Raw genomic sequence first — 21144 nt, forward strand, 5'->3', positions numbered from 1 at the left:
AGAAAACCCACACTCCAGATTTTCAACTTAGAGCTAAATGTTTTTCTTTTTATTAATTCATTTTGGTAGACACTTTTCTATCTGCAGTAACCCATCATAATGATAATACCACTAACTAGCTGCTAACATACTAGCTAGCTTGGGTAAGTGTAAATTTATAAGCAGTTTGCTGGACGCCATTTATGCATATTTGTGGAGATAAAGTTATTATATTTCATTCATCTTGGATGTCAAGGTGTTAAGTTTCAGTTGGTGGAACCTGCAGTCGCAGGTTAGTGGGTCGGCCCGGTCTAACCCACATCTTCTCTCCTCCCCCACTGAGTTTTTCTGACCACATAGCTGGGTGTCACATTTTTCTCCTAATCCTGACGAAGCTCGGCCCTGAACAGGAGGAGGAGCCGGTTATCTGGTAAACAGGTTATTTTTAACCCCTGACTCTTGTTCTGAAGTGGGCCAAAAGTACAGCATGCATCGCCACCATCATCATCATCATTATTGTCGCAGGGAAACGGCGCTCAGCCAGTCTGGACTTGTGAGCCATTGAGCTGCTGATGGCCTGCAGGTGATTTTCTCTGTTTTCACCAGCAGAGTGAGGAATGCTGCGGTTCAAGCTCGGGGCGTCCAAACTTTTTGTCCAAAATCATAGAGTCAAAAGAGAGAGAAAAAAAACTAGCAAATTCTTGATTTTCTTACCTTGTCAGCAAAACATGTAACATTAAAATGAAACAAAGCAAAATGTGACCTTAAATCTGTAGTGTTAACTTTTATGAAAATATTTGTTACATATTTTTTGAAGCTGCCACTATATTGTGACAATATAATCTGTAAAAATGTAACTCCTCTGTTTTCACCTAGTGTTAACTAGAATCAACCAATCAGAGGCAGGAGGAGGGACTTAGCGCTGTCAATCACCCTCCTTTCTCTGCTCTCTGCTGCACTTGTTATAAATTAGCATAGCCACTGATGATAGCAGATAAAGAGTTTTTCTGTAATTGTTTCTCCACCAGCAGCAATTTAGCAGCAAGTACATGTGATTGATTGACAGCAGTTTGGCAGTAAAAATTATACAAAATGATATACAAAGCTAGCATTTTTCACCACCTATAGTAACTGAATAATTTTGAATTTTAAAAGAATTTTTTTTTTTTTTTTTACTGAATTATTTTGTTCGGCTGCTTCAACCAGCAGATACACAACTTTGATGCAAACAAAGCTCTTTGCTCGTTATTCTAAAATCTTTTTTGCTTGGATTCTGAAGCTGCAAAGACACAAAACAGCTGAATTTTTCAGTATTATATGAACAAAGTGCATTTAGTGAATATGAATGATTTACTTTTGCGGAACAGACAGCAGGAAGTTGTGATTTCTGCGTTTTCTGCCAGATGTGGCGTTTGCTGGGCCTGCAGCCTGTAGCTGCTCCACAGAGAGCTGCTCCAGGCACACATGCTCTCAATTTGTGGCGGCAGTAAAACCCGAGCCTGTTTCTGTGTGAGCGCGTTTCTCGGTACGGCAAGAACAAACAGATTATTCCACGACAGCGGAGGAGCAAACTCCTCCTGCAGTGAGACGGAACAGGATTTCCAGGAAAACGCCGCCGGCTCAGTGCTCACCGCCATTTTATCTATTATATCTATTATACTCACTCAGCCATAAGTATCAGGAGTTCATGTAAAAACCAAAACAGTGAATGAAGAAGTATGAGCTTATAATAGAAATATAATTCTGATATTTAATAATTTTTCTCATAAGCCTGACTTTATCAAATTATTCCTAAGAACTGAGATTTTTGTCAGAATTCAGATTTTTGTTTCTCAGAATTTTGAAGATTAAAGTCAGAACTATTTTTTTATCTTTCCAGTTTGTTTTTAATATTGTTTGGTTGTGTTTGTGCTCTATGCATATATTTTAACATATATACTCCGTGAGGTTCAATAAGTTTAACTGATCAAATCTATGACTCTTTGCTCTCTCCTGTAATAAAAAAAAGAATTTATTGATGTTTATAACGTTTAGCCCACGCTTCCACACAGTATGTCAGATCTGAAACAATCAGTGAGTTATGAAAAATATCCAAGGCCTTTTTGTTTCGCAGCTCAAACTGCTTCAAATGCAGGAATAAAAAGAGGAAAAAGAAGTTCCTATTGTTTTTAATAAAATGTGTAAATCATATTTTCTTTTCCTCTTCAGTGCGGCCGCATTTCACCGGCTGCGTCTCGCGCAACATGGAGACTTTCCTGTGCAGGTGGAGCGCCGGGTCCTTCCAGAACCTCTCAGAACCAAAAGATTTACGTCTCTTCTTCTTCAACAGAGTGTAAGGAAAACATTGTCTTCACTAATCCATAAACCTGTATTTTCCTCCACTTTAAAGATGCAGGAAGGTTTTTTAAAAACATGGAAACGTGCTTCAGATTTATTAACTCAGGGTTGACTGTGATAAATTCGGAGCAGAGTTATCTCTTTTGATCAGGCAAAGTCCACCAGCGGGTCAAAGTGATGCTGCTTTAAATCAGCCAAACAGACACAAGTTAATGTTTAGCTTATAATTATTTATTTCACTGGAATAATGGTAAAGTGACTTCAACTGAAACCAGAAGATCAATTATAGACAAAAATCCAGTGGTGGGGATGCTATTGCGCTAATAGCAGAGCTGATTGTTAGTTAGCCTTTATCTAACGTTTCACACATTTAGCCTCCCCTTAATTAATTTTTTCATATTAATTCTAAAGCGCTAATTTACTTGGCTGTTTTGTAAACTTTCAGTTTAATATAGTTTGATATCACTGCTGAAGTTTTGGTTTATCATGCTCTTATTTTGAAATTAAATGGAGACCTAAAAATCTAGACTTTTTTTTACAGAAGTAATGTTAGCGCTTTACGATTAGCTTCCGCTGTATATAATGTTTAGTATTAGCTTCCAACAGTATGTAAGTTGATTGACAACGACAGAGCAGTTTCCAATTTTTAAATAAAAACTCAACAATTCTTATGACAATTTCTTCATGCATCGCCTGCCTTCCCTTTCAGGCTTCTCGGCTCCTCAGAGAAAAACTGGAGCGAATGTCCCCAGTACAGCGCGGAGAGACCAGACGAGTGCTTCTTCAACGAGAACCACACCACAGTCTGGACGTCCTACACGGTCCAGCTGCGCTCCAGGGACCGGGCCGTCCTGTACGACGAGATCTCCTTCTCCCTGGAAGACATCTGTGAGTTCAGAGATGCAGAGAAACGTAGAGAAACCAGATTGGTTTCTGGACTCCACTGGGGAGAAACCTTCCTCCTGTTAGCGGGACAGAACGCAGATTCTTCTGCAGAAGACATGACGTCCAACTGGTTTTAATTCTGGAAAGTGTTTCTGGGTTTGTTTCAGTTCTCCAGAGAACTGTTGCAGTTCATTCAGGAAACATCTAAAACATGAAGGTCACATCCGCTAGGGACGGACTTTAGACTGCGCCGGCCCATTCCTTCAATCATTCATTAATCTGTTCATCCATCCATTCATTTGAACTTTTAAAGACCGTTTTCACTCTTTATATTTATTTTTTTATCTAATCTATGAAATTTTTTTACATTTTTTTCTGTTATTTAATAAAGTGGAAAACCTGAAATATTTTCATATCTGAAATCCTCAAAAACCCAACTTATGATTGACAACGCAGCACTAGGATAGCAAACTGAGCTACACTGTATTGATTAATTAGGATCAATCAGAGAAACGTGTTTGAGTTTCCCTGTGTTTCTGCTCTGCAGTGCAACCGGACCCTCCGTTCGGCCTCAACTGGACTCTGTTGAACGTCAGCCTAACCGGGTCGCACTTCGACGCCATGCTGAGCTGGAGGCCTCCGGCGACGGCCGACGTGGAGACGGGATGGATAGCGCTGCAGTACGATGCCCAGTACCGCCAGGCCGGCGCCGAGTGCTGGGAACAGGTGGGTGGCCATGGCGACTGCGTTAGTGTGCAGAGGCCAGTTACCCAACAATCAGTCAAATCTGTTTGTCTCAAAGTTAAGCTGATAATTCAAACTGCTGTTAATAAAAACAACAAATGAATAAACAGAGAAAACTAAAGATTTTGTTGTGAAATCCTGACAGAAGGCTGACTTTGTAACTGTCTTTATGTGACTCTGGAAGCTCAGATTTGATCTCCGGTTTGTAGGCGTAGTAACTGAAGCGACTAAATCGTTGCTCTTGAGTTTTTAACCCCTTGTGCTCCTCAGACCGGCCCGGTGAAAACGACGCACCGCTCCCTGTTCGGCCTTGAAACCAACGTCAAGTATGAGGTCAGAGTTCGCTGCAAAATGCTGGCAGGGAAGGAGTATGGAGACTTCAGCGACTCTGTGTTCATCCACATCCCATCTAAAGGTAAACGCTTACGAAGCTGTGCTAAAACCTTTTCAATTCATTCATTTAACACTGTTTGTCCCTCAGTTTTTCCAGATTCCCAGTTATGGCTTTGCTCATCTTTGGATCGTTGTTTTTAGTGGCCGTCCTGCTGCTGGTCATCGTTTCACAGCAGGAAAAGTTAGTAGTGATTCGGAATTAGAATATTTGAGTTTGAACCAAGAGAATGAAGAAGAAATGATTTCTGGTGTTTTCTGCTCCAGGTTGATGTTTATCCTCTTGCCTCCTGTTCCTGGACCGAAAATACAAGGAATCGACCCAAATCTACTGAAGGCAAGTTTCCACATGACTTCCACATTTCATCATGTTATAATGACAGGAAAAAAATCTTGTTATCCAAGAAGGATTATGTTAAAAAAATGTATGAATATATTTTGTATAACCCATTGTTGGGTTGCTAGGTGATGGGCGGAACTCTGCTGTGGTTGCTAGGTGATGGGCGGAACCCTGCTGGGGTTGCTAGGTGATGGGGTTGCTAGGTGATGGGCGGAACTCTGCTGGGTTGCTAGGTGATGGCTAGGTGAAGAACTCTGCTGTGGTTGCTAGATGGGTTGCTAGGCGGAACTCTGCTGTGGTTGCTAGGTGATGGGGAACTCTGCTGTGGTTGCTAGGTGATGGGCGGAACTCTGCTGGGGTTGCTAGGTGATGGGGTTGCTAGGTGATGGCAGTGCTTCCTGATAGTGTTTATATTCTGGAAGTTTTTTGAAACAGCTCATTTCCCAGAACCTACAAACATCTCAGTGTTTATTTTAAGCATTTTGGATTTTTAGAAGCCAGGAAGACCCAAATGGAATCATAAAAACATTTAAAATGGGAATTTTTTACTTTCTATTCAAGGTTGAAATTTAAATATAAACGTCTATTTTGGGTTTTGTTTGAAGTCATGGGCGTCTGAACCGTGTTTGTTCCAGAAAGGGAAACTGCGAGAGCTCACATCCATCCTCACCGGCCCGCCGGACCTCAGGCCAGAGCTCTACAACAACGACCCCTGGGTGGAGTTCATCGACCTGGACATTGAGGAGACCAACGACAAGCTGCAGGACGTGGACACGGCCTGCCTCATGGACCACTCCCTGTCGTCTCCGCACTCCACTGGCTTCAGGGACGACGACTCGGGCCGCTCCAGCTGCTGCGAACCTGATCTGCTGAACGAGGCCGGCACGTTGCCCGTCCATCAGGAGGCACCCGCCGTGGAGCAAAGCTCTGCGTTTGTAGCTGCGGAGGGCAGGGAGGCGGCGGCGTATACGCAGGTCGGCGAGGTCGGGTTGTCTGGGAGCGTTCTGCTGGAGAAAACCACCATTAAAGAGACAAGCATGGAGGAGGAGAAGGGTAAGAAACAAGATGGCGTCTTGGTGAACGCAGATCAGAGAGACTGCAGCCCTGAAACGAAGCGGTTAGCAGCTTCCTGAGTGCGTGGCCCAGCTGCCCGCTGCTCCTGTCTACACTGTGGTGGAAGGTGTGGACATTCAGAACAGCCTCCTGCTGACATCAACGCCGGCCCCCAACCTGATGGCCCCAAAATCCCAGCTACGCCCGACGGCTACCTGACCCCCGACCTGCTGGGTAGTGTCACACCGTAAATCAGCCGGGGATCGAATCACCCAGAACTTGTTAATCTAAGGAGGTCAATTCCTGGAGGTGACCCTGGCTCGGTTTCAGCTAGCTTAAAATAGCTAGGAGGCGACAGCAGGAGCCAGAGGCGTTCGGAGAAACCTGGATCCAGTGACACTGCTACACCGTAAACCAGCACTGCTAAATATCTCTGCTAAGCTGCACCTATCAGTTCATGTCAGCGCGTTAGCTAAAACTAACGAAGATGCTACAGGGAAGATCCGGAAATCAATTCTGCAGATGGGAAATCAAAGGGAACAACTACCAGTGGTGGGCAATTGTTAGCTAGCTAACAAGGTAGTTAGAAAGGTATGATTAACTTTAAAGCGCTAATCACAAACATTAGTTCTGCTAATGCTAAAGCGCTATCTTTTTAGCAGAAGCCAACAGTAAATTTAGTTTTTTAGAATAACTAACAGTAAACTGCTGCAACACTTAGCTTTTTTAAGCTAAGTGGTGCTAATGCTAAAGTGCTAAGACGCTAACTTCAAATGTTAAGTTTTCAAAATAAGAGCATGAATACATCATCTAAATAGTTCAAGCGGTGAAGTAGTTAGACGTTTAGGTTTTTAAACAGCCAAATTAGCTCTTTAGACTCGGTTGAGGAAAATGTATTTAATGGAAGCTGAGTGCGCTAAATGTTTTCAAATTTACAAAAGTGCTAACTGACAAAATTAGCTTTGCTATTAGCGGGTTAGCAGTTTAGCATTAGCATGCCCACCACTGAAAAATGCCATTTTTGCCTCATTAATAGATGATTTAGAACAAATGAAGTGAGCCTGAAATGATGAGATTCGTCTGTTCTGGTGGAATAACGTTAGCACACCCTCTATATTCATCGCTGTGAAGCTTCACTGTCTTAAAAAGCAGGTTTGGAATCTCATAAATAATCTAGATTGTGAAAGAATCCAGTCAAAAAAGGTCAATATTGTATCAAGTTCTGAAAATCCAGGTGCTCTGTAATAATAGAAATAACTCGACTCTCTTGTCATAATTCAGTCTTTTTCCAGTATTAATCACCCAGATTCTTAATCTCGTCGAGCTCATCCTCACTTATTCAACTGTCTTTTTTTTTTTTTTTATAATCTGTGAAATGATAAACAAAAGGGTCATGCATTTACTTTTTTATGTGTTTAATATTTTTATCATGTTTCACTGTCACATATTTTGTAATATTGATGTTGTTTCATATATGAAGTCCACAGAAAAGGTAAATAAATCTGCTTTTCTGGACTACAACATCAGCTGGACTGTAAATTGTTATCCTTTTATTTTCATTAAATTTTCTCTTGTCATTTAAAACTGTGAAATACTTTTTAAAGTTTTTAATTTTTGGTGTATTTTTTGCCTTTGTATTTGAGTAATTTGTATTCATAAATTACTTCAGAGTTGTAAACCAAATGTTTACATCTTTTGTAAAAGTGCACTTGTATTTTCTTCTTCGCTGTCTGACATTAACTAAACTTCCTGTTTTAAGTCGTTTGTGGTTTGAGAATTCTTCCAGGTGTCAAACTCGAGGCTCAGGGGCCAAATCCGGCCCGTCAGAAGTTTTAATGTGGCCCTTTTATTTCAAGTGTCCTTAACAATTATTTTATCAGTCAAATCAGCAAGTTTCTCAGTATTCAGCCAAATTAGGTCAAGGTGAAAATATATTTTATATTTAACTTTAAGACGTTCTCATTGAGTGAAAAGATACTTCATATTTTCAGTTTGTTAGTTTTGTTAGCACATTCTGTCACAACTGGCCCTTTAAAAATATAAAGTTAGTTTCATTAATGTCAGAAATAGAAGGTTGTATTTCTTTTAACAATAATTCAGCTACATGTATTAAGTCTGTTTAGTTTTCTGTAAGAAGTTACCTGAATGATGAGCAATTACTGGAAAACTGGAGGAAACATTTAGCACATGTTCAAGGAAGTGGACTGATAAAATGAATTTAATTGTAATTTTCCTTGCATGCTGTTTTTTTTCCTGAAGTGAATGCTTGGATAGTCACTGGAAAACTTTCCAGACATTTGTGGATCCGTCTCTTTGTCAGCATCTATAAAGGTAAATAGATTCTTTTCCTCCAATAATATGGGTCATAATAAATGTAAAAATCATATGCAATTTTATAAAGTTACACATTAAACAACATTTCAACAACTGAAGTTGCTGTCTTCTTGTCTTAATCTGATACTGGCTTCAGCAAGGTGGCCATTTTGGATTTTGAGGTCAGGGTTAAAACTCCCACATCAAAGAGTAATATTAATTTTTAAATTAAGATTCAATATGAGCAATTTAAAAACAGTTTTATAATTTAAATGTATTTGTATTAATTTTAGTGGTAATAATGTAATATGATCTTAGAACAAATGATCACAGTTTGGTTTACATGGTAACACTGAACATGGTCAGGAATATTTTAGACTTTAAACAATTAAAACTAAAACTGACTTCTTTATACTTTTCTTGGACTGTCAATAAAGGAACCTGGTGATAGAGGAGGTCAATAATATATTTTTTTATTTATAAATATGGCCTGGTAATATTGACTCTCTACTACTGAAGTTCTCGCCGTTTTCAAAATGGCGGCAGCTCGTTCCGTCAGCTGTTAGCTAGCTAGCTTAGGGTCGGTGACAATACAGACAGAAACCATAAAACCAAAACCACAATTTAAACGTTTGTTTTGGTTTCTTTTTAGACCAACGGGATGACAAAGTTAAACTGTGTGGAATTGGAGGGATTTATGGCGGAATTCGGTCGATTGGAACAGGTACGTGACTGTTAGCTTAGCTTAACTTTGCTTGGTTAGTCCGAACTAGCTAACCGGAGTGATGACGTTGGACTCAAAAATAGCTTTTCCTCGCTTTTAACGTTGAATAAAACCACTTTTTCAGTTTTAGGTTTGATATTGTGCCTTGTCATGCTTTAATTTGAAAATGTATCGTTTTAGTTACACTTTAAAGCCACCATAATATTCGACACTATATTTACTCGGACTGGGCGAACTGGGTCTGCGGTCCAGTTCGGTTTAGAATTTATTAAACTTGTACTGACATTCTTGTGGAAAAGGTTTTCTCGGAAATATTCAGATTTTTGTCTAGCAAATGTGTGACTTTTAAAACTGAAATTTCTCTCCCCCTTAAAAAAATTCTGAGATTAAAACAAATTTTTAATTTTTTGACAAATTTTTGATTTTTCAAACAAATTTTTTTTGTTGCAGAAAACAACTCCTTTTATTTATTTCTATCTACTTTGGCTGTGATATGTATGAAAATACAAATAAAAACTGCATCTTACTAATCATAGTATAACTTAGCAAGTTGAGTAAAAGTTTACTCAGTTTTTCTGTTCAGTGTAAAATAGTTGAATCCATATTGGACTTTTCTTAATGTTAGTTTTTTTAAAAAGATAATCCAATTTGAGTTATACATGAATATAAATGATCAATTTAGCATTTGTCTGATCAAATTACAAGAAGCATTACAAACTGCAACTTTTGAACTGAAACTGAATCTGTTTTCCAGGATCGTTTGTTTGAAATTGAACGCAGCATTTCCTCTTTATTGTCTCTGACAGAAAATTACAGAGCTGAATGGTGCAAAAAACCTTCTGGAGCTCAGGTTGGAGGACTCCAACAGGCTGGTGAATTTTTACATAAATAAGGAGCGGAGCCTAATAGATGGTGATATTTTAGTTTACTTATTTGTTTGTTTGTGGTCGAAGTGGTGATTTTGTCTCCCTCTAGTGGCGCTTTGCAGTCATAACAGTTCACTGTTTTTCATATTAGGGCTGAATTAGAGGTTTTCTTTAAATTATGAACCATGTCATAATTTTATGACGATAATACTAATGAATATGTCATAAAATGGCTTTACTCTCATTAATATGATCAGTAATGAGAGTACTGATCAAATTAGAATATGCCATGATCAGCTTGTTTAGACTGTTAATTAAAAAAAATCATTTTGCAGAATCATTTAAAGGTCCTTCTATAATAATTTGATGCTGATGTGTTAAAATATTATCTAATTTGTAAAACTAATATCAGTGTAACTGCACAAATTGCTCAACAATCCCATTTTAATAATTTGCCATTTTCATGTAGGAGTTCATTCTGCTAATAGTCCACATTTTTCTGAAAATACTAGGACTTTATTCTCATTATTTAAACTTTATTCTCATATTATTACAACTCTTCTTGAGTAATAACATCAACTCATTCTCATGATTTTTTTAAAATCTTACTTTGGTAGTAATAGCATAATTTACTGTATTTTAGCTTTTTATTTTCCTTTTTTTACTCAGTTATCAGTTTGCTGTTTTTATTATCTTAAAAATAATTGTCAGGTGGAATTTTCTTACTGAAGTGATTCTGTGAGTAAATGTTTGCAGCAGGTTGACCTCTAATGCTGCTTGCAGAGAAGCAGAGCCTCCTGGTGTCGGTGGACCGGCTGCATCAGACGCTGCAGGAGCAATGTGACCTCAGAGGTAACGGCGCCACCTGCTGGTGGGCAGAGTTACAACACCAGAAAACCCAACAGACGCTTCAAGAAAAGATGTTCAGTCTCCTGGACGTGATTTAATGATTTATTTCAACACTTCCAGTTTTGTGCAGTAGTAAAGTTAATACAAAAAAAGCCCTCGACATAATGCTGCCACCACCGTGTTTGACATTTGCTGCACTTCTGTCTTATACAAGAAGCTTCATAAGAAACATTTAACTAATATTAGTGGGAGTTTTTCCATCATCAGCGTCTTTCTGTCAACATTTGATTAAAATTGCAAAACTCCAAATAACTTCCTTAATTTTGCTTTTCAAAAAGAGTCGATTTGTTAAAGATGAAACATCTTTAGCACCAAACTGAGAAAAAGGTCAAAGTTCAAGCTTTCTGTAACTACCAGTTTGAATGACCTGATATAATTCAAATGAAACAGTTTAAGTTTCCATGTGTGGATCAGTGGAAATCCACGAAAAACAAACATTTTTTAAACATCCTTAAAGTTGATTATTTTTATCTTCATTGAAAAAATATAATTAAAAGCCTGAAATATGAAAGGAAATATCTGAGTGTGTCTGATGGGATTTTATTTTATTAAATAATCTGTGAATGTGAGTCTTTTTAAAGTTTCAGGGGGGAAACTTTGTGTTTTTTCTTGACGTTTCAGTGGAAAACGAGAAGCTGAGGAAGGAGGTGGAGAATCTGAAGGAAGAGAATGAGAACAGCCCAGGTGAAAACAGAAACAGACGGATTCTCTGGTGTTCAGCATCTGATTTAAATAAAAGCCTGAATATAAATGATCCTCATTTTAACTAATGCAGCTTTTCCATGTCAAATGATTACGTTAATCTCAGTTTGTGTGGTTTGTTGTGCTGCCCTGCAGGCCGGCCGCTCCGACGTCCAGCAGCTGCTCCGCCAGATGGCAGCAGATGAGGACGGACACCAGAGGGCGCTAGAGGCCGTCCGACAGCAGAGCAGCAGAGAGGTAGAGGAGGCGCAGAAACAGGCGAAGAGGCAGAGTAAGGCTGAAGACTTACTCATTAACTTTCACTGTTTATAGGTTTTATTCTGTTTTATTGCAGTTTATTTTAGTTTTGTTGTTTGTGTTTCGTCTGCCATGCAGAAACCCGTCAGTTTGTTCTTGCTGTCAGTTTTCAGGTTTCTGTCTGGTTTGTTTCCAGTGGAAGCTAAAGACGCTGATGTTCGGCGGCAGCTGGAGGAGAAACATCTGGAGCTGGAGGAGATGAAGATGAGGATGAAGGAGCAAGAGAGGGAGCGGCAGAGCGAGCTGCTCAAGATCCAGATGGAGGTCAGGAAAAGAAATGATGCTTCTACAAACCATCGCTTTAACGGTTCCTGTGGTACAGCTGCTGATTATCATTTCAATTTAAAGAGTATTTATTTTATTTTCTCTGAACTGAAACAAATGTAATTGTTTATAGTTCCTCATATTCAGAGTTTATGGTCAGGTTTATGGTTCGTTGCGCCCCCTGCTGACACCCACAGGGACTGCAGGAGGCTCGTGTTTAGAAACATGATTCACTAATCAATTAATCAATTAATTGGATAAAAAAAATAGGCGTATTTTGCAGATTTTTCATTTAATCACTCAAGTTTTTTTTATTCTGTTATAAATGCATTATAATAAATAACTGAATCTCTGTAAATCAGAAAATAAACATTTTCAAATTAATAATTTGAAAAGATCTGAGTTAAATGATGAACTGAATTTGTGACTTTCTATAAATTATAATTTTAGTTGCATACATGAAACATTTACACCGCCCTGTTATTGTTTTTTTATTTTATCGTATTCTTTTGTTTATTTATATTATGCTCAGAAAACTGGGAAATAGTAATAATAATACAGCAAAAGATGCTTTAGAGGAGATTTTGTTTAAACCAACGTTGAACCAGGTGAAGATAAAACTAAATATTTTCCTCTCATAACTCCTCAGGTTGCAGACAAAGAATTAAAAATATTTTAAATGCAGAAAGTTTATTTTTTTTGTAGAGTTTTGTCTTAATTGCAGCTCTTTGTGAGCTGTTCCTCCAGCAAACGTGAGCTCAGTTTATTGAATCCTGGTTAATCCAATAATGGTGATTAATTGATTTAGTTGATTTAACCGTTTCAGTGCCAGTTTGAAGTAGATTGTTAAACTGAACTGATCGATTCATGGAGGAGCTGAAACAGTTTGAGCTCAAACTGCTTGTGTTTTCCAACAGTTTGGTGCGAAGTTAGCTCGGGTTCAAAGTTCAGCTCAGAGGAGCCAGCAGCAGCAGCAGCTTCAGGGATCCAACCTTCTTCCCCAGAGCGTCTTCAAGCGGGTGAGCCAGAACCTCAGGTGCAGAAATAAACCGGTTCTGATGGATCGACCCAGATCTTAGCAGTGTGTGTGTGTGTGTGTGTGTGTGTGTGTGTGTGTGTGTGTGTGTGTGTGTGTGTGTGCGTGCGTGCGTGTTTGATCAGAAGCTGCAGTTTTTTCCAGGAGGAGAAGAATAAAGAGATTGCGGCTCTACGTCAGAGAATCAAGCAGCTGGAGGAGAGCCAGCGCGCCGTTAGGCGGCACAGCAGCAGCTATGTGAAGAGGAGGAAGTTCTAGTTTGACTCGTCGTGTTCAGAAAGTTTAAATTTGTATTCAGAAAGTTTAAATTTGTGTTCTGGTTGCCATTGCTGCGTTTTCTTGGCCTTTTCCTCCATCTGGAAGCACGTTGAGGCCCACGCTGCCCGGCGTCTCAGGCTCTAATCCCATCAGGCTGCAGCAGTGAATGAAACGCTAATCTGTTCCTGCAGCTTGAACCTGTTTCCATTCAGAGAAATAAATCAGTTGACTGCTTTCTGTAAATTCATTAACTCAGCTTCAATATGTCAGAGTTTGGTTTTGGTTTCATGTTGGAAAGCTGAGAAAGGCTTCCTGATTAATACCCTTTATATCTGGGAACACTAAGTGCACCCACCTGCAGCAGGAAAAACTTCCTCAGTATTTAGCGATATGAAAACTACTGGAGCAGAAATTAGTTTGGGTCTAATGTGAGCTGGTTGTTTAGACATGTTACAGTGGCAACCATGTATTGTTTTTACTAATAATATCTGAACTATGACCCCCGACTCCAACACCTGCCCAACCGTGGCAGAGATTTAAAGAGGAGCTGCAAAAGCAAATGAGGTGGATCAGCAGAGCTGATGGTGTCAATCAGGAGAAATATCATCTTAATCAACTAGTTAATGATTAATTGTTTAATGAAATTAGAAAACAGGCTCTGAAAAGGATAATTTACTGGAAACCAACAAATTCAACGCAATAATTCAGTCAAAACTCTTAAAAATTCACAAATTACACATTATGCATTTAAGATTAAAAAAAAAATTTTTACAGAAGAAGTTGTGTGTGAAATGTTTTTAATTAAAACTCCTGCAGTGGCTGTTTGGCTTCACCTGGTTCAAATTTGATTAAAAAAAGAAAGAAATTATTTATCACCTTTTGCTGCGTAGCAATTAATCTGTAATTGTATCTTTTCTTTCAGCATTTGAATGTAAAATATGCAGAATGTGTCCATTTTTCAATCTGACCAGCTGAACGATGAGCCACGTTGCTGCTCAGGTGTTCTCACCTGGATGGAGGTTCTGATCTTCTAATCTGTTTATCTCTGCTCTGCAGCCGCGCTCCAAACTGGACTCTGGTCTAATCTCCACCAGAACATCGGCTAATACCGTTGCATAACGGTTCATCTTCAACCGAGCTTCCAGGGAGTGAAACAGTTTCCTGCCACACGCCTGACCTCCGACTGGATGAATATCCCACCTTATGATGATTTAAAAACATGAAACTCAGGCAGAACCAGAAGCTTTTGTTTGTTTCGGTTCAAATGTGGCGGTCAGAGTTGAGCTCAAACAGGATTAGCGATCGTGGACACCATCTTGGCCGCCGTCCTGTTCTGGAGCGGTGAGGAGGCGTGGCCTGTGGGTCGTCTCAGCCTCCTCCTCCTCACCTGTCTGCCGCGTGTTGAGTCAACAGTCTGCAGCTCTCTGTTGCAGAGGAAGCAGGTGGAGGCGGCGATGCTCTGACCTCAGCATGTCGGCAGGTTCTGGTTCTCTGGGTCCGTCTGGAACGGACTGTTGGGAGAGGACTACGTCCGCGGCCATGTTCTGAAGAAGACGGGCGTTTTGGACAGCTGGTGAGATCTTTATTTTTAATCTGGTTGCAGAAACTTGTCCTAATAGAAGCCAGTGAAGATTATTAATGGATCTGAATCCAGAAATAAAGACGCTACAAACTGTTTCTTTATGGACTGGTGATGCTAATTGGCATCATACCCATTTGTTGTGAATACATCCAAGATGGTGTGTAAATACTCTCTTTAGTGTTGATACATTTTCCTCTGGGATTATATTAGAAGTGCGTTGATGCCACCTAGTGGTCGGAGTCTGAATTACATAGTTTTTCTGATAAAATCAGTAAATGAGAACTAGATGGTGCAATAAAATATATTTTATTGCTTTCTTCCACATATTCTATATTAAATAAACAACATCAAAGTTCCAAAAGTTTTTCTAATTTTGGGTTTGATGCATTTTAGCAACAATCGGCAACTAAGGACCAAAAAGCTGAGCTCATTGGTGATGATCTCATCACCATTGGTGGATGGGATGTTCAAATCATTTTTTAGTCAATTAAGATCTGATTAACAGGAAAACACAAGTCATTTTATGTTTTAATAAAACTTTCAGGCTGTTTTGAAGGAAAACAAAGAAATGTTGGGTGGTTTAAGACTTTTGCACGGCTCTGGGTCGTTGACTCCTCCTGTGTGTGTGTTTGGCAGCGATGCCTGGAAGCCAGTACCAGCTGACCCGCACCAGGCTGAGCCACAGCCTGTACAGCCTGACGGACAGCTCTGACGGCGGCCATGAGGACGAGCGGCCCGACGACTCGCTGCGCCTCACGCCGCTGCAGAAGCTAACGGCGGCCATGTGCAAAGACGAGAAGACCGTCAAGGAGCTGATCATCGGCCGCAGGGTGGGCTTCTACAAGGTCAGAGGGAGATCGGCTACGGGACGTTTCTCCAGGGTCAAGCTGGCGTTCCACGCCCTGACCAAAGGTACCATCAGAACCTCACCTGGTGATCCCACTTCATCACTGCAGAGCTTGGATACATTAGCTATTAGCGTCTTCATATTGTACATTAGCCTCTTGAACTTCAAGATGGCTGCCATTTAACCAATTCTTGCCTTGAAATGTTCCCAGTCTTTAATATTTGATGAATTTTGTCAGTTTGTTTCTTTCTTCATAATCAGTTTTTCTGATTTTGCTGCATATTAATATTTTCAACTTTGGGAATAAGTTTAAACATCATGTGACAGTCGACTTAATGGTTAGAATTAGCTTCTGCTAACTTTTATGTGCGCAGCTGTTTAGCGTTAGCTTTCACAAAGATTTTGTATGTGGTTAGCATTAGCTAGCTAGCTCGAGTATAGGGTTAAACAGTTAGTTAGTGAAGCTAACTCTCCGGTTAGCTGTGTTCACCACTGGTAGCTTAGCTACTGCAGCCATTTTGAAAAATGTCCACCAGTAAACAAAACAAGATGAAGAAAAAATTTCTGATTTTATTGTTGAAAACATGTAGCTTACGAAACACATTCATCTATTTATCAATTTTAGAGCAGAAAAGTAATTTTTAATGACAACCATGCGGCCATTTGAATGTTTACATTTCTGCTCACAGACAAAGTGGCTCTGAAGATCCTGGACCGGACGCGGCTGGACGCCCAGGCCCAGCGGCTGCTGTCCAGGGAGATCAGCAGCATGGAGAGCCTGCAGCACCCCAACGTGATCCGGCTCTACGAGGTGGTGGAGGACGCCCAGCCGCCTCTTCCTGGTGCTGGAGTACGCCGGAGGAGGGGATCTGCACAACCGGATCTGCACCGAGGGGAAGCTGAGCGACAACGCCAGCAAGATCACTTCGCCCAGATCCTCTCCTGCCGTCAAATACATGGTGGCCGAATCTTCAGAGCAAAACATAAAAGCAGTGATTATTGTTTATTCTGGAGATTTTATCGTCCAACCAGTTCTGACCCGTCGGTCTTTTCCCCTCCAGCACAACTTGAACATCATCCACCGCGACCTGAAAGCCGAGAACGTTCTGTTCACCTCCGCCGGCTGCGTCAAAGTGGCCGACTTCGGCTTCAGCACGCGCGTGGCGAGCCGCGGCAGCGCGCTGGACACGTTCTGCGGCTCGCCGCCGTACGCCGCCCCGGAGCTGTTCCGGGACGACAGCTACCTGGGCCCGCCGGTGGACGTCTGGGCCATGGGGGTCCTGCTGTTCTTCATGGTCACCGGCAGCATGCCGTTCCGGGCCGACACCATGGGCAAGCTGCGGCGCTGCATCATGGAGGCCAGCTACGCCGTCCCGCCCTGGGTGCCGGGCCCCTGCCAGCGGCTCATCAGGGGCATCCTGAAGCCGGTCGCCGCCGAGCGCTACGCCGTCGACCAGATGCTGGGCTGCGATTGGCTGCTGCCCGTGGAGTTCCCCTGGGCGCTGGCGCCGCCGGAGCCGCCCGGCCCGCTGCAGAGCCTGCTGGAGTCGGAGCGCGGGAACCCGGAGGACGAGGAGGTGGAGGAGGAGCGCAGCGCCCTGGAGGAGCTGGGCTTCACCGCCGAACACCTGAGAAACCACCAGCTGACGGACAGCCGCAGCCCCGTCACCGGCGTCTACCGCATCCTGCTGCACCGCACGCAGAAGAGGTGGGGCTGCGACTCGCCGCCTGTGGTCCGCGGCATGGTGACCCCAAGAGGGAGGGGCTGCGGGCCTACAGGGGCCTCAGGCACACCTCCAAGTTCTGTGTGCTGTCATAACGGACCGCGACGGGTCGGCCTGTGGCCCAATCACATCATTCTGAGAAAACCAGAGTTTAGTCTTTAAATCCAGACTCAGCCCCACCTCAACGTTTACCTGGAAATGTCTGCAAACAGATGCACAACAGCACAGCTTTGAAAAGCAGAAGTGGAGCCTCCTGCACAGCCCATTGCCTGGACCAATCATGTCTTTCTAGACGCCAAGAAAAGAATTGCCAAAAAACGGCTGAGTGTTTTATTGTTCTGGTTTGTTTTTATTTGAGACCCAAATGGACGAAGGAAACTTTCATCATCTCCCCTTTAGCAGCTTCAACTTCACAGACTCACGTTTTACACTCCGAGTTCAGCGCTGGAAACTTTCTGTTATTCATATGAGTGCCTGAAAAACGAGAAATAAAATGACTGAGGTGAAAGGTGTTTTTTTTTGTTTTGCTTGAATTTCCTGACGTTCCCATAAAAAACAGCTTGAAGGACATCGTCAGTTGTTAGCGCGCTTTGCTAATCCGCCTCCTTTGCTATTGCTGCTCCGCATTTAATCTGTTGTCTAATCGTACGATCAGAAAGTAGCAGTTCGGCTAAAATGCTGACCAGCTGTGAGGTTGTGTAAAAAAAAAAGTTAATTTTTGAGATCTATCTGAACATTTCTAAGTTTCAAACATTTCAATTGGTTTCAAGAAATAAACGTTTGGAAATTTGTGAAACCTTAACTTTTTATTTCCTATAAAACTCCTGAGTATCTTGCAAATGTTTCCAAACTGAGAGGATTTTTTTTCCTCCTATGGACCTTTTGATATGATGCAAAAGTTTATTTCTAGAAAAAAAACAGGTTGATAATTTCCAAATCAACTTATGAAACTTGGAAATGTTCTTTTTATAATATGGCATCATGAAAATGAGGAATATCCAGCAAAACTTGAAGCTTCATTCTGTGTTTTTCCAGCCTGACTGGTGGGAGCAGGGGCCCCTGAGGGCCCCAAGCGTCTGAGCTGTTTACTGTCACACAGTTGGTGAAAGTTTGGTAAACGCCAGCAGCTGGCCGACCCTCCCTCCCTGATGTCGCTTTCTCCCCTCTGGCTCCGCCCACCTGACCCCGCCGACCCCGAGCGGCAGATGGCGAGGCGCCCCCGGAGACATCTGGCCCAGACAAAGGGCCCTCTGTGTGGAGCGGCTATTGTGTGGAGCCGCATAGAGATGCAGATGAAGGCGCTGATCCGTGAAGAACGAAGCTTCATTCATCCAGCACCAAAATGAAAACCAAAATTCAGCTTCAAGGATTTTATTCAGTATTTTCACTGACAGAACTATCATTTCTAACAAGTTTAAAACATGTCAGGTATTTTTACAGTGTAGTCAAGCTAATTGTCCAATAAGTGAAATCAGAAGCTTTAAAGGTTTAACTACGCAAAAAAAAATATTTTTTTATAAGCTTTGCATTTTAAGTCAAAATAAGCAAAAATGCAGCTTAAATAACTTCAAATTAATTAATTTACATCAGAATTGCAGGTATAAAAACATTTTGTTCCAAATTTCTTCTCTAATCTTCAGAATGAAATTAACTAAAAACATTAAACTAATCAAAAACAGCTACAATCTCATTTTATCCTGGTTAAATTGTTTCAAATTATATTTTCATTTACATCAGAATTCATTATTTTTTTATTAATGTTTTCATCAATAATTTAATTTGTCATTTTCTAAAGTGAAACCTTTAGATTAGACTTCTCTAGATTAATTTTTGTCATCATTAAACTTCTAAAGTGAAACCTTTAGAGAATTAAGACAATTCTGGAAAGTGGGAAACATTTGCGCCGACTGCAACTGCTGCCATGTTGCTCAGCCGAAGACGAACATCTGAAAAGTCTCTTTCCAAGATGGCCGCTTCTTCCTCAGCACCGCTTCTTCTCCTGCTGCGCGTGCTTCTCCGTGGCGACGTTCCGCTCCGCGGGAACCGCGGGTCGCAGAACTCGCCTCTTCTCCTCCCTCTCCAAACCTCATCCGCACAAAGAATGAGGGTCGACGGTGAGCCGCCCCCCGCCGCGTGCCCGGCCTCGTTCGCAGAAAGAACCAGGCTCATCTTGGCACGGGGGCCCCGGGGGGCCACGGGGGGCGGCGGCGCCCGGGCCTGCCGGCTCCTCAGGAGCGCCCGGGAATAGAACCGGAACCGTCCCGGTCGGGACGAGGATCTCCAGGTGTGAAGGGATCAGGCGGAGAGCCGGGTCAGCGCTCGGGGAGGCTGATCTCAGGAACCCAGTCGTTCAGCCGCCGGCTCTCCTCGCAGAACAGCTGCAGCTTCTCCAGAGCCGGGTCCTCCCAAGACCCGTCGGCCGGGTTCTGTTGGAGCCACAGGAGGAGCGTTAGCAGGAAACTGAGCTGAGCAGGGCCGGAGCCACGACTCTCACAACGGGGCCAGAAATCAAGCAACAAATGGACTATAATGCCATGAGGATCATAATTTTACATGTTTGGAAAACAAATGTAAACAATCAAACATGGATAGAAATTTAAAAAATATATTTTGGACTAATAATTTTTCTAAGTTGAAGACAAAAGGTAAGTTTTATTAAAATGTCTCCAGCCCAGTCACTTTTTTCAGTGTAAAAATGAAACATATTCTGTAGTTGCAGCTCATTTTCTCCTGTGTTATTATGAGTCAGAGCATTGCAGCCCCCCGGAGCCCACCCCGTCGTTCCGCCTCTGCTCGTACCGTGATGAGGACGCAGTGCGCGTCTTCCTGCTTGTCTCCCACGATGGCGGCCAGACGCTGCGTGTCGCTGACTCTGACGATGCTGATGTCGTTGTCGAAGCAGAAGGACTGGATGAGGGTGAAGTGGATCTGCAGGGCCACGTCCCACTGGAACTGCTCGTCGTCCGGCCAGGACGCAGAACGACACGCTGTCCGGGTCTCTGTGGACGCAAAGAACAAACCGGGTCAGACCGGGTCGGGAACCGAACCGAACCGAGCCTCAGCGGGTCTCCAGACTTACAGGTTCATGACTTTTGCGCTTTCATAAACTCCCACGGTGAGACACTGGTTCTCTTTAGCCGAGACCAGAACTTCGTCCAGGGCTGCGCCTGCGCACTGAGCGCGCTCTGCGGGCTTCTGGATCAGAACCTCTTCAAAGGTCATGTTGCAGGCGGTGAGGATGAGGATATTCCGGGAGGAGGAAGAGCGTTTGGAGCGCAGCGGCTCCACGCAGCGGCTCTTATAGACCCGCAGCTCGTGGCCAGAGAAAGCGGCGCGAGCTGATTGGCTGCGGCTGAAAGGCGCATTGATGTGCTAATGCTTTTGTCACACTTTGGCTCGTGGCAGATTGATGGGGGTCACGCGCTCCCCTCCTGCGCGGAACAAAAGGAAAATATTTAGGTTTCAAGTTTTAAAGCAGCTTCACTTTCCCACTTCATGCACTGAAAAAAACCCACAAATAAAACCAATTCATGTGAAAACTGCTGTCCGAAAAACCAACCAAATCTTTGCATTGATGACGTCAAACACAAGGAAAATATGAAGTTTGTGCAGAATGTGAGCAGATTAAAGTGTTAGTGTTTGCAGAAATCTTGTGATGCATTTATAAAATTCACAAAAATAAAACATTTTCTGTCACTTTTAAGCTGTTGCTGTTTTGCTGGTTGCAGTTGCAGCATCTCCTGGTTTCACGCGTTTGTTGCTCAGATGCAGCCGGAAGTGGGAAGCCCCGCCCCCACGCCGCGGCGCAGGTGGACCGGACCATCTGTGGACCGTAAAACCAGCAGCATTGTTTCCACAGAAGCTCCAACTTTTATTACCCCCTCTCCTCGCCCC

The 21144-nt window shown here is 42.3% G+C and overlaps 2 protein-coding genes and 2 pseudogenes across 2 annotated transcripts; 3 read left to right on the forward strand and 1 right to left on the reverse strand.

Annotated features, from left to right (window-relative positions):
* Positions 1 to 2101: 2101 nt before the first annotated feature.
* Positions 2102 to 8160, forward strand: LOC129358063 (growth hormone receptor-like). Its single transcript, XM_055026901.1, is given in 9 exon segments — positions 2102 to 2311; positions 3026 to 3204; positions 3749 to 3927; positions 4216 to 4360; positions 4429 to 4519; positions 4603 to 4672; positions 5311 to 5784; positions 5786 to 5924; positions 5927 to 8160. Coding segments are annotated over 9 exon segments (1419 nt in total). The 5' UTR covers positions 2102 to 2222; the 3' UTR covers positions 5980 to 8160.
* A 414-nt stretch (positions 8161 to 8574) lies between these two features.
* LOC129358065 (coiled-coil domain-containing protein 152-like) lies at positions 8575 to 14256 on the forward strand. Its single transcript, XM_055026902.1, has 8 exons — positions 8575 to 8765; positions 9572 to 9677; positions 10415 to 10483; positions 11162 to 11218; positions 11370 to 11513; positions 11676 to 11803; positions 12721 to 12822; positions 14154 to 14256. The coding sequence occupies exons 1-8, from the start codon at positions 8703 to 8705 to the stop codon at positions 14214 to 14216; spliced, it is 732 nt and encodes a 243-aa protein (XP_054882877.1). The 5' UTR covers positions 8575 to 8702; the 3' UTR covers positions 14217 to 14256.
* A 298-nt stretch (positions 14257 to 14554) lies between these two features.
* LOC129358064 (serine/threonine-protein kinase NIM1-like) lies at positions 14555 to 17699 on the forward strand (annotated as a pseudogene).
* A 906-nt stretch (positions 17700 to 18605) lies between these two features.
* LOC129358062 (growth arrest and DNA damage-inducible protein GADD45 gamma-like) lies at positions 18606 to 20887 on the reverse strand (annotated as a pseudogene).
* Positions 20888 to 21144: the final 257 nt, after the last annotated feature.

The sequence above is a fragment of the Poeciliopsis prolifica genome, unplaced genomic scaffold, assembly GCF_027474105.1.
Source record: "Poeciliopsis prolifica strain line A6 unplaced genomic scaffold, Auburn_PproV2 SCAFFOLD384, whole genome shotgun sequence".
Lineage (NCBI taxonomy): Eukaryota > Metazoa > Chordata > Actinopteri > Cyprinodontiformes > Poeciliidae > Poeciliopsis > Poeciliopsis prolifica.

Coding starts and splice junctions, on each gene's coding strand:
- LOC129358065 (XM_055026902.1), top strand. CDS start 8,703: ATGACAAAGTTAAACTGTGTGGAATTGGAGGGATTTATGGCGGAATTC. Junction 8,766..9,571: donor AATTCGGTCGATTGGAACAG/GTACGTGACTGT, acceptor TGTCTCTGACAG/AAAATTACAGAGCTGAATGG. Junction 11,804..12,720: donor TGCTCAAGATCCAGATGGAG/GTCAGGAAAAGA, acceptor GTTTTCCAACAG/TTTGGTGCGAAGTTAGCTCG.